The following is a 12,704-nucleotide window of genomic DNA, read 5'->3' as shown; positions in this document are numbered from 1 at the left end:
TCCATTCCTGTTTTAGCATGTGCTATGCAAATTCTCTGCAAGTTTTGAAACAACAAAATGTTTCCTATGAAGTTTGTGTTACCAGAAAATATATCCAAGTCTTTAAGTCTCCCATGCATAAGGAATCAGTGATTTTGCCCTTGAGCTTTTGCTTAAATATTAGGAATTTTTTTTTGAAAAAAATCATCTTTCCAGATATCAAAATGACAAATTTCTGGAGCGGGGGCATGAGAGAAAAGGAGAAAAAATGCCACCAGGGGAGCCTTCTCTGCTGTATATGGCTGTGCCTTTGAGCAACTCTTTCCGTGAGTCAGAAATCCTGAGCAACAGCTACAATTAGGGAAGATCGTCACTTTCAATCAAGGTTCCTGGGTGGGGGATGAGATGAGGGACAAAGGGAAAGGAGGAGGGAGTGGGGAGAGAAGGGGGGATGGAGATGAAGGCAGGGCACATCCTGTACAGTCATGACATCATTCTCCTGCTCTGGTATATATATAGGGAGAGGCCAGAGCATCTTGCACAGTTCTCTCACTTTCAAAGCCAGCTGAAGGCAGGAGAAAGCACGGAGAGAGAGAACTCCTTCGGTGTCTCTGTCTGGACCTGCTTCTCAGAAGGCTGAAAGATGATGGCAGGACTGAACATCCAGCTGGTGTGCCTGATGCTTCTGGCTTTCAGCTCCTGGAGTCTTTGCTCAGGTAAGCCCAACTACATCTCCCAACTCCCTGAAGTGATTTCTCTCGCAGTCGGCTGGGGCTCAGGTTAATAAATCCAGGAGTTCCTCTCTCCTTTCTCTAACTGCCTTTCGGTGACAAAAACTGTGTCTGTTATGTTTCTCTCCTGTTCTGACTGTAAGAACTGAAATGTTTATTTCCCTTCTAAGAGTCTCTAAAGCAGTTAATGTGGTACCAAGGAAATGCAATATATTCATTCTCCTTTGGAATATAACCACTAGAGAGAAAATAGATCAGAGTAATAAAACAAAGCTGAAAATTTGCATTGGGGCTGGTCGTTATTGAGAAGAATAGAAGTCGTGTTTGTCAGCGTGCAGATATTAAAACACCCCATTCACAATCTAGATTCCCATTTTTCTCATTCTATTAAGTGGTGACTTCTCTCATTCACTTCCTTTTGTGATTTTTTTCTTCAGATTATTTGTAACTTTATATCTGTGTTAGGAGATGGGAAATAAATGTCAGTAAATAAACGAATGAGCAAGATTTACAGAATATTATTTCTAGTACAATACAAAATGTTCCAAGTCCTTTCTGAAAGTACATTTTATAGTCTTTCATTGTTACAGAGTTGTGATATTAATGTAGCTATTGCTTTACTAAGGTAATTTAGCTAGGCACAAACTGTAGCCATAGAATCAGTACACTTATGTTTCTGATACAATTTAGCTTTAGAGTGCTTTGTATATAACAGTAAAGGAGAATCAGGGTGTTCTTATCAGATATGTAGCAACTCCCTTAGAAATAAGATACATTTAAAAGAACAATGTGAAATATTTTGATGACTGCAGTGTATTTAAATTAATGACTAGAAATAATTGAACAGACACATCACAGTGGAAAATCTTACGGGGTAATGAAATAAAATCACTTAAGTTATATTTGTAGATATTATAGTTAACAACTTGGGCAGATCAAACTCCTGTTAAGGTTTACAAGTACAAAGATAACTCTATCAGCATGAAATGAAGTTTATTTAGAATGATTTAATTATTTTATTAACATAAACCTCTGTAAATATTGTATGAGTTTTCTGTAAATATGATTTTATCAAATGGTGCATGAAATTTGTTATAATTAGAGATTAAAATAGGTTAGTGATTAGAAAGTCTGTATTAGCTGAAATTATTTTCTGTGACAAGTGCACATTTTCGTCATTGATTAATACAATTAATTTTATTATTCACTTTGAAAAACAAACAAGCATGTATTTGTAATAAGCCAAGAAAAAGTGTCTATGAGATAACTCAGTTCTTGCATGAACTTTATGAGTTGGTTGCATCAGGTGGGATTCTGTGTTATAATGACTGCAGAGTGGCGTATGGAGCAATTTTAAGCCCTGCTTTGTTTTAGTATGACACTCGTGGATATGAAATAGTTCTACAACTATGTAGCATTTCTACATTTTGCTTTTCTATAATATGCTCATAAATGGAATCTTGAAAAATGTGTTCCAAAATGAATCAGGGATCTGTTTCCAATACTGCTTACCCTGTGTTGAGGGAGAGCTCTGTCTTTGCTTAAATCATGTCCTCACCTGCATAGGATAAAATTGGAAGCACACAATTCAAAGCTCTTATTTAAAACAGAAACTGATTCCTTCAAAGACAATTTTATAAAATGACATTTTCAGTGAAGTGAATCTCGGTATCATTTTTATTCCAAAATTACCAGGGAATAGTTACCAGGAAATGAAAAACAACACTTGTATTCATATTTTATTTTGTGGGAACTACTGCTGGTAAGAATGAGACTGGGTGCAGTGTGTTCACCAAGGTCTATATCACACAGTATAATTAAGTATTTTACTGCGATTCAGAGATGAAATAACCCCAAATCAGGAATACTTTGCTTAGCAAATTATCTTGTGCTCATTTTCTTGGAAGCGATTCTGCTACCATAGCTGTCAGAAGAAAATGAAGCTGTGATCCATTTCTTTCCGAGTACCGCTCTGAAGGAATTACATGTAGAAGACAATAAATTTCAAAGATTAATTCTTTAAATTAATTTGAAATACATTGATTTCAATGTAACGATATGATATGCAATTGTACAGTAAACATGTGGTTTTGACTTTTTTCAGACTCCGAAGAGGACATGAGAGCCTTAGAGGCAGACTTATTGACAAACATGCATGCGTCAAAGGTACTTTTTCTTTTCTTTCATCCAGGCTTGAAGGATATGTGAATTTCCACTCTAAATATGATAATATTTTCTTATATTAATCAATATAGATATAGTTACCCACCTCAAAACCGTAAAGATCTTTGGGAGACATTTCCTATTTGAGAGACTTTTCTTTTTTCTTCTAAGGCAGTGGTTCTCAACGTTCCTAATGTTGCAACCCTTTAGTAAGGTCCTTTTGTTGTGGTGAAACCAACCAAATTATTTTCATTGGTACTTGATAATTCCAGTTTTGCTTGCTATGAATCATAGTGTAAATATTTTTGGAGGTATAAGTTTGCCAAAGGGTTTGTGACCCACAGATTGAGAACCACTAATCTGAAGAAGAAAGGTGTTGCTATGAAAAGGAAATCTCTATAGGGCTGTCAATTAGTATGTTTCAATTTTAATTAAGCAACCACAGATAATGTCATGGAGACAGGGAAACATACTTAAACTGTTTTCATGATTTTTAGATTGACAGCATAAAAGGCAGGTAGTCCTCGAGTTAAATAAGTGAAGCCTAATTGAAATTTTTACATGTTTTTGTTAATTGTGGAAAAATGTTATTTCCTAAAACATGGCATCAAGGCAACATGGGGAGGAAATATAGCATAGAGGAAAGCTACGAACATGCAAACATTAACTTTGAGATATAGTCCTGAAACCAATACTTGTAGTCTATTTAATATTAGGCAACTGGTTAGTCAACAAGATTGACATTGACTTTCCTTATCATTTTAAATATAAGGATAGGACTGTAGAACCTAGAAATTTCTGGCTTTCTCATAGGCTATTATAAACTCTATTATCTATGACAGAGTTTACATCCTACATACATCCTCACTCTTTCAAAAGTATTAGCTATAGATATTTAATTTTCTTTTATATCAGTTTAGTGAAGTTCTCTATTCTGAGCAAAATTTTGCAAGCTCAAGAGTATCTTTTCTAGTTAACCTTTGCCTAGGAACAAAACTGTTATAATATATCACATTACCATGTTACCCTATGAAATTGATTCGGAGTCAAGAAATCACTGAGTATCAAAATTGATGGTTAGAATACAGGTTTCTAAAGAAAAGATGGGGAATATTTTTAGTTCAATTCATCTTGTAATACCTCCAGAATTAAAAACTGTAGTAGCAAGGTTGGGATTTAACACTTGTGATGGAAAGGGATCTAGACTCTGACCGAAGTTCTGAGGCAATATTTTAATTACTTCTTCCATGCAGAAGATTTCCTTAATTGAATGAGCTTATCCTAGGTACAGAAGTCTCTAGTATGCAAAGGCAATTTTATTGTCTTTGACACTAAGCAGAAAAGAAAGGTATTCATTTTGCAAATATGTGATTGACAGCACATGATAATATTACCTTACAAGTAATGAAGATATGTGTTTTGCTATGGTCCTTAAGAGATAGTCTGGTAAAATCTAACATCACATAGAATTCAATAATGACCAATATTTACTAAAATCCTTTGAATGGAAACCAAATATTATTATGTAAATTGAACACCAGAATATCCTCTTTATACACTTTCTTAATAAATGTAGTCAGTGTTAAAGGTAAATTTATTCATCCAACTATAATAAATCCTTTGTTTAGTAGTCAGTCTGGATATCAATGACTACAACTTTTCATCTCTAAGGTAGGAAATTATGTGGAGCCAATCAATAATCTTTCAGGTTAGACTCAAAGTCCTTAGTGGTTTAGAATAGATTTTATTTTTGAAATTCTAAATATACATTACTTACACATACATGTCCTAAGAAATCCCCAAAATTTGACAGTGTTTTGACAAAGTGTTACCATTCTGAGACCCTGTGTGCGTTTGGTTTACTCTCCCTGACCAAGAAAATGCAAGAAAAAAATTCAATATCTGGAATAGTAACCTCTTTTCTGCTAAAGAAAATAAGGTGCAATGGTGTAGATTTCATCAGTTTAAAATCATTCAGGATGAAGTATTTATGTTTCATTGCTTCATTTCAACTGAGATAAGTAAGTTGCAATCTTTGATGAGAAGGCATCCAGACATAAAATCACTCCGATTTTGCTGCTAGGATAAAAATAAAAGCACAGCGTATATTTGCTATGCCATCATATTATAATTCATTTCTGTCACCCAACCATTTTTGTTTGTTTACAGTACTATGTAAATGCGAACTCTAGATATATGGTTGCCTTAACTAAATGACTGCATTCATAATTGTAAGGAGAAGATTACTTGATTCTGTTATTGCAATGCCATTGTTAAAAGCTTCAGATATCATGAGTTTTCCTCCTTTCACTTTTTAAATCAAGTATGTGAACAATTTCTATTTTAGGACAAAGTTGTTTAGAGACTTAAAAGCTATTTACTAAAACTATCTAGGTAACAGGAGTTTCAGTGAATTAAAAAATGGCAGCGACAAGAAATAGCGGACCCAAGAGTATTTATTTGTTGTTCTCTCTCTCTCTCTCTCTCCCTCTCTCTCTCTCTCTCTCTCTCTCTCTCTCTCTCTCTCTCTCTCTCTCCTCTCTCTCTCACACACACACACACACACACACACACACACACACACATATATATATACTCCATTGGCAGTCTCTCTCTCTCTATATATATGTGTGTGTATCTATATATATATACATATATATGTGTATATATTCATATATGTGATATCTTTTATCGTCACTGGCATTGAAGTATAGTTTTATTAAAAATAGTATTGGAAACTAACTAGATAATTGTAACCAAACTCAAATCCTTATATACAGTAGAAGTTCAATGCATGTTTATGAATAAGTAACTGGGATGCAGGATCTGTTACCAACTCTTGAATTCATTTATTCAGACATAAATTTTAGAGCTAAATGATACCTGATGACTTTACTTCATTTGCACTTTGGTGACATCCTTAGATTTGCCACCTGCTAAATTTATCTCCGATCAGTCGATCATGGATACATAGGGTTAACCATAGCTCTTAGAACACACTTAATAATGAAATACACAGTACAAGGACTATAATTAGTCATTTAGACATAAAACTTTCTCCAAATATATATGTGTCTCCTGGGTTATCATTTTCTGCAGTTCTATTTCCTGGTAGGAGAGGGGTCACAGTGACATTTTTTACTGTTAGACAGATAAAGAGGTGATGCTGTGTTCAAATGTGTGTAGGAAGAATATTCTATTTATTCTATTCTGTCCTGTTCAAACTTCTACTAACTCACTTATACATTCTCATGTAAGATTTCAGGATATTTAGTTTAAAACCCTTTCCATTTTCTTTAATGCTAATATCTTTTTAAAACAGTGGAGGCCTGTACATTGTTTTCACTAAAACACCACCCCCCAAAAAACAGTTTAAACAGGTTGAATCTATATGAATTTGTGCATACACAAGTATATGAGTATGTTTACAATAATAAAAACAGAAAAAAACAAATAGGTCATAAATTTAAGAGTAGGGGAAGACATGGGAAGGCTTTGCAGGAGAGGATGAAGCGAAAAAGGAGGGGAGAAGTAAGTAATTCTATTTCAGTTTAAAGTATATCTTTAAAAGAGTTGAGCATAAAAACAGGATTCTAATAAATTAATCTCAGGAAACACTGAAATAGAAAATCTCTAAAGAACTTTCTAAGTGTAAAACTGAAATAACGTATTAACTGGTAAGACACGAGGTACTGCTGAAATTAAAAGGAGAATTTTTCTTCTAGAATACCATACTAACTCAGAACATTACATGCAATGGCTGAATAGCCTTGTTCAAGGCAGGTAGTAGAAGGAATTACAAGCTTTTTGAAAACATAGTGAGTATCCTGATACTCATAAATTTTAATGCCTGTGAGTTAAGAGTATTAAAAGCAGGATTCACACATTCACAGTCTTATTGCAAGTAGAACTTAAAGTAGAATGGTTTAACCCAATCAATACATATTCTATACTCCTCTAACAGACTTTAATTGTGATATCTTTTTTTTTTTGTTCACTATTTCAGATCAGTAAATCAAGTCCTCCCTCTTGGAAAATGACCTTGCTAAATGTTTGCAGCCTTATCAATAACGTGAACAGCCCAGCTGATGAAGCAGCAGGAGAAATGCACGAAGATGATCTTGTTGGAAAAAGGAAACTCCCCATCGTTCTTGATGGCTTTAGCTTGGAAGCAATGCTGACCATAATCCAGCTGCAAAAAATCTGCCACAGCAGGGCCTTCCAACACTGGGAGGTAAAACAGAACCCAAAGATGGGCACGAGGGTCGTTGCACTAGTGGGATCTCATTAGCATTCATTCCTATACCCTGATAAAAATCACAGTACGGGAGACTTACAAATCCTAGAAAGTAATGAGTTAAACCATGTTTTGAAGACAACGCCCTTCTTGACTTCAATGTGTCATTCAAATATTTGGAGATTAATGAACTTTTCTTGCTTTAACCTTAAAAGGGTTATGATATGTCTTAAGAACCCTTAGAACTATGAACGTAAATGGCTGAAACACTGAGGCAGTTCTGCATTAAATTGGCACTAGGGATATATGTCAAGAAATTTAAGTAAATTCACCTGTTTTACCAAAATCAAAAATCGTGTTTAATTATATATAACCAAACAAAATACAAAAGTTTCAAAGGAAATAGAACAAAAATCAAAGGATTCCAGTTGCAAATTTCAAATTAGAATGTGCATAGAAATTGTTTTTCAGCTTCTTTATTTGATTATTGAGCAAGTTAAATATTTCTTAATTTTAAAAATAAGATTTTATATACATATATATTTTACCTTATTTTAAAAATAATTAAATAAATATTTAAATGGCAGGGGGAGACTGAAAATTTTGGTAATCTACAAATGGCCTTCTCTGCAAACACTTTATTTTTTATTGCCTTGACATACATGTCACTAAAACTAAATTAGAGCTCTAAAGAAAGGGGAAAAAGGGTATTATTACACTTTTCCGAATGGAGAAACATTTTTCAGATCAAGCCCTGAGAGGTTTGCTTCATGTTTTAAATTGTGGGTTTACACCAACACTGCAGATCTGGGTGCCCTCTGTTAATATAACAAGCCTGTGCGTGGCTGCCACAGAGATGCCCTGTGGAAGAAGGAAATGCCTGCAGAGCTGTTGGTGTTTATCCTAACTGGTAAACATAACTATGGTTTCCATATGAAATACCGAAAAGGCTAGTTTAAATTATCTTGTTGTACTCTTCATCCTTTCATTTTAATTCCAGCTAAATGGTACAGTCTTTAGAACACTATTTAGCTCAATAAAACTTGAACATTCAGATCTTAGCCGAGGGAAATACCAATTATGCCATATTTATCCAGAGAAGAAAGACCCTCAATAAACTAATTAGCAGATAAGTCAACTGAACATAAGACTGGAACTCTTGTTAGTTTAACTGTTGAGTCATTTCAAAATAAAATGGTATTATCAGACCGAGCATAGTACAAGTAATTACAGACTATGCACTTTCAAGAAAGCAAAGATTAAAACCCTCGATTACCTGACAGTAGCTGCTTTACCTTCTCTGAAACTCGATAACTGCAGCTTGAGATAAAATGCTTGGTGCTAGGACGGCATTATAATTGAATAGGATGCAGTACAATTAGAATATCAGTATTTGCTATTGTCACCCCAAAGTTTAGGAGACAGCTGGAATCTGACGAGATTGTAGCTGTTTAAACAGATTTTCTGTAGTTGATGATTTCTACAACATCTAAGATACTTGGAACGGGCAATTCTTTTTTTCTGTTTAGGAAACTGGTCATTAGAGTGACTTTTAGGTCATAGCAGTAATTGACTGAAGTCAACATAAAATCCTGTTACCTTCTCTTTCAAATAGCATTGAGCTCCAATATTATATTTATTATGATATATCTTATATTATTTTGGACTGCAATGATATCCAAAGTCTCAGAACTAATTAGAAGGTGTCTCTGGTATAGCCCTTAAGCTTGAAAATATAAATACATATTTTTAAAGAGAGGTAGGCTGGTGAACTGAGAAAGGACGTAAATAATCAGAAAGATTATGATCTGATACCATCTCAGCCATGATAACCATCGGTCCTCTGACGAAGTAGTTTCTCTGATCCTACAGGTGCATCTTGCTGAAAACAAACAGAGGAAGTGTAAGGAAATCATCTGAAATACGTTTCATGCCTGTAACTTCCCTCTGTGCTTTCTCTATTTTAGATGATTCAGGAAGATATTCTTGACAATGGCAATGACAAAACTGAGAAGGAAGAAGTGATAAAGAGAAAGATCCCTTACATTCTGAAAAGGCAATTGTATGAGAGTAAACCGAGAAGGCCCTACATACTCAAGAGGGGCACCTACTACTACTAAGAAGCTGACTCTCGACACGTGATTGTGATTGACCCCTCTTTACCTAGATATATGATCATGTGGTCACCTAGATACATAGTTACATGAGTGTGTAAATGTGACAGAACTTGATTATTTCATCTCTGCCACAATTGTGCTCTATTGGATGTTATTTCTCTGCATTCCTGTCGATTAAACTAAATGATTTCAAATAAATGTAGAGCTCCAGCATGATGTGTTCTGTATAATTGGACTAGGTAATAATCATAACACATATAGGACCTTTTGCAATTTTGCAAAATATATTACAGGATATCCGAACAGTCATCACATTTGGCATTTTATGTGAAAACATAAGAGATTATAACAAAGTTGAGCACACATCGCCAATCCAAAGCAGAACAATGGCACCATTTGGATCATTTGATTGCTTTCATTTTTTTGATTGAAAGAAATATACACTACTTTCCAAAAACCACCGGTTCATCCCTCAGTACAAAAACAAAGTTATTGTCATAAAAGGCCCATCTGAAAGAATTGTTAATGAAACACTGTTATTTATGCTTATCTTGGTGAGTGTATTATTAAATAAATAGTTTGCCTGTCAAATGAATTTAATAGCTAATAAAATTCAACAAGCTGTCAAAATCTAATGCTCTATTTCAGAGTCACTGATTTTATGAGACTTCTCCCCTCTCTTTTACTCCTTTAAGCTAGAATATCATGCATGTATATTTAAATGTCACTCAGAGGATCTTGTAATTAATATTGTTCTCCCACTGGGAAGGTATATTTAAGCTGAATGTTGTGCATCTAATAATTCTTCTTGACTTTCCTTTAGAGTCATGGTTATGACCTGATGAGCCTTTGCATTTCCCTGACATCTGTGACTTTCTAAATTATTTCCCTTACTGGGCCCAGGAAGTCATGCTCTTACAGGACTGTGGTCTTTCCATTGTTACCCATGAAAGATGTCTTCAGAGCCCATGTAGCTAAGTCATCTTCAAAAAGACTGAGTCTTTTGTTTTGTTTTGTTTTTTAATGAGATTATCTTTCTCCAAGCTTAATACTACTCAGAGCAGGATTGGAGACAGCTTTACAGGTGGAGGAACTTTCTTTAATGAATTCCGACTTTTGTTACTACTTCTTCACATTCCTTGGGAAGTCTGTAAATAATAGCATTTAAAATGTTCACAGAACCAACCAAGATAGCAAACATGGTCATGGAGGTTAAGAGGGTGCTCTCAAACTCAGAACATCAAGATTATACTCAATTTGCTTACTAGCGAAGGTGGGCAATTGTGGGCCTTTTGTTTCATTGACCGACCATAAAAAAAAAAAAAAAAAAAAAAAAGGCTAAGAGGATGGGTAGAGAGGTAGAGAAAAGGTGAAACATGCTGACTATAATACATGGTATAACATATATTACATAACACATAGGATTGTTGTAAAACACATTAAGAATACACTATATCCACCAGTTAATACTTGCAGTGGTACTAATTTTCTCTTGATGTATCTCCTGATATATTATTATACTATCATTAGCAGAGATCCCATTTTCCTCCTAGCAAATCTTCTCACTTATTTTCTTAGCCACCAAAGTCAATATCAAATCCTTTTGAATTCTCTGAGTCATTTTTACTTATTTTCTCTAATAATCAAGGTCGTTATTTCAACTGTTAACTAACATTTTCTTTATACTCGATAGCATAGAGTGAAGACAAGAGATACATATTCCGATCACATCCTTACAATTTTCTTTCCATTTAAAACCTACAGGTTGTTCCAAATATAAGGTATATAGGATGAAAAAGTACAAAATTGTGATGAAAAAATACTGAAAATTAAGTAAGTGAGTATACCATATTTAAGGAATTGAAGACTCATTACCAAGGTGTCATTCTTTCCAAACCTGATTTACCAACTCAGTGCAATCTCCAAAACTTCCCAGTGACCTATTTAGTGGTTATAAACAAATGATTAGAAACTTTATAAAGACAAAATAGTGAGACTAATAAAATACTACCAAAACACTTGACCTAGAGTTCTGACACCATCCTATTTCAAGGCTGACCTTAGAGTGATGTTAACCACAGAAGTGTAGTTTTTTCTAAAAGAGTATAGTAATAAATCAATTAAACACTTTAGAATGCTGAGGTAGATCCATATAAGCGTGGATCAACATAAACATGAAATCTTAAAGAAAGGAACAAATGTAATTCAATGGAAAAAATATCTTTCCAACAAATATGACCACAATAACTAGACAGGCACATGCAATTATATCTAAACAGAAACCCTATACACTTAAAGACTACTTCAAGATGAATCACAGACCAAAATATAAAACACAAAACTCTAACATTTATAGCACTGGAAAAATGTAAACTTCTTTAGTTTGGCAATAAATGTTTAGCTACATTATCAAAGGAATGAAATTTCCAGTGGCATTCGTAAATAGAATTTTTAAAAATCTTGAAAACCACATGGAAACAGGAGAGTAAGTAAATAGAACTAACGGCTTAAAAAAAAAAATAAAAGAACAAACGACCAATTCATGAAAAAAAAGAGTCAACTTCTTTAACCAGAAAAGTGGCTTGGGGGGTTGTATATCTTGGAACTGTTCTTCCGATCTAGAAGTGGTAGTATTTTTCCTGTTCTGCCTATGTACCTCTCATGGCTCCACAGGGTCTGTTGGTCCATGAGTGGCTAGTAGAGGAGTGTTGGAAGATGTTGCCGGCTGGTCAGAGGTAGCTACCTCCCCGAGGTATAGCAGCTTATCTCAATAAACCGCATTATGGATGCTCACCTTCCTAGACCTGGATGGAGGGAGGAGGACCTTGGACTTCCCACAGGGCAGGGAACCCTGACTGCTCTTTGGACTGGAGAGGGAGGGAGAGGGAATGGGAGAAGGGGAAGGGAAATGGCCTTCTGTCCTTTCCTCGTTGTATCTAGTGCCAGGTCTAGGTCCCAGACTGTTCACACTAAAGCAGCACCTAGTCTCCTAGCTTACCCATAAGGACCAGTTTATTTTAACTCCATTTCATCTTACTTCGTGGATAAGCTTGACTCGTCAATACCCCATTGATCACGTGTTAAAGAAATGACCTTGGGGTTTCACCACCGTGAGTTGATTGCAACACTGAGAACATGTGACATTGTGGTATGTAAATCCTTAGGTTACTGGGGACATAAACATAAAGCACAAAATTATCTTCATTTTCTTTGCTTCTTGGAGTAACACGAACAGTTTGCTCTGCCACATGCTTCCTACAATGGGCATCTCACATACCCTCCAACTAGAAACCCAAATCTTAGGTTGGAATATCCAGAAGTGTGATTCAAAACAACCCCCTTCAATAAATTATTCGTATCAGGTATTTTCTTTTTTTCTTTCTTTTCTTTGTAACTTTTTTCTTTTTATTTATTTTTTTTCATTTATTTATTTATTTTTAATTAAAAATTTCCACCTCCTCCCCTCCTCCCATTTCC

General features: G+C 34.8%; 1 protein-coding gene across 1 annotated transcript; it reads left to right on the top strand.

The window, feature by feature from the left end:
* Nucleotides 1-504: 504 nt before the first annotated feature.
* On the top strand, nt 505-9,805 carry Nts (neurotensin). The gene is made up of 4 exons (XM_057758160.1): nt 505-695; nt 2,815-2,876; nt 6,880-7,107; nt 9,078-9,805. Exons 1-4 carry the CDS (start codon nt 623-625, stop codon nt 9,228-9,230), a joined length of 516 nt encoding a protein of 171 aa, XP_057614143.1. The 5' UTR covers nt 505-622; the 3' UTR covers nt 9,231-9,805.
* The last annotated feature ends 2,899 nt before the right edge of the window (nt 9,806-12,704 follow it).

This window comes from Chionomys nivalis, chromosome 25 (genome assembly GCF_950005125.1).
Source record: "Chionomys nivalis chromosome 25, mChiNiv1.1, whole genome shotgun sequence".
Taxonomy (NCBI): domain Eukaryota; kingdom Metazoa; phylum Chordata; class Mammalia; order Rodentia; family Cricetidae; genus Chionomys; species Chionomys nivalis.
This window is presented reverse-complemented; position numbering and strand designations above follow the sequence as displayed.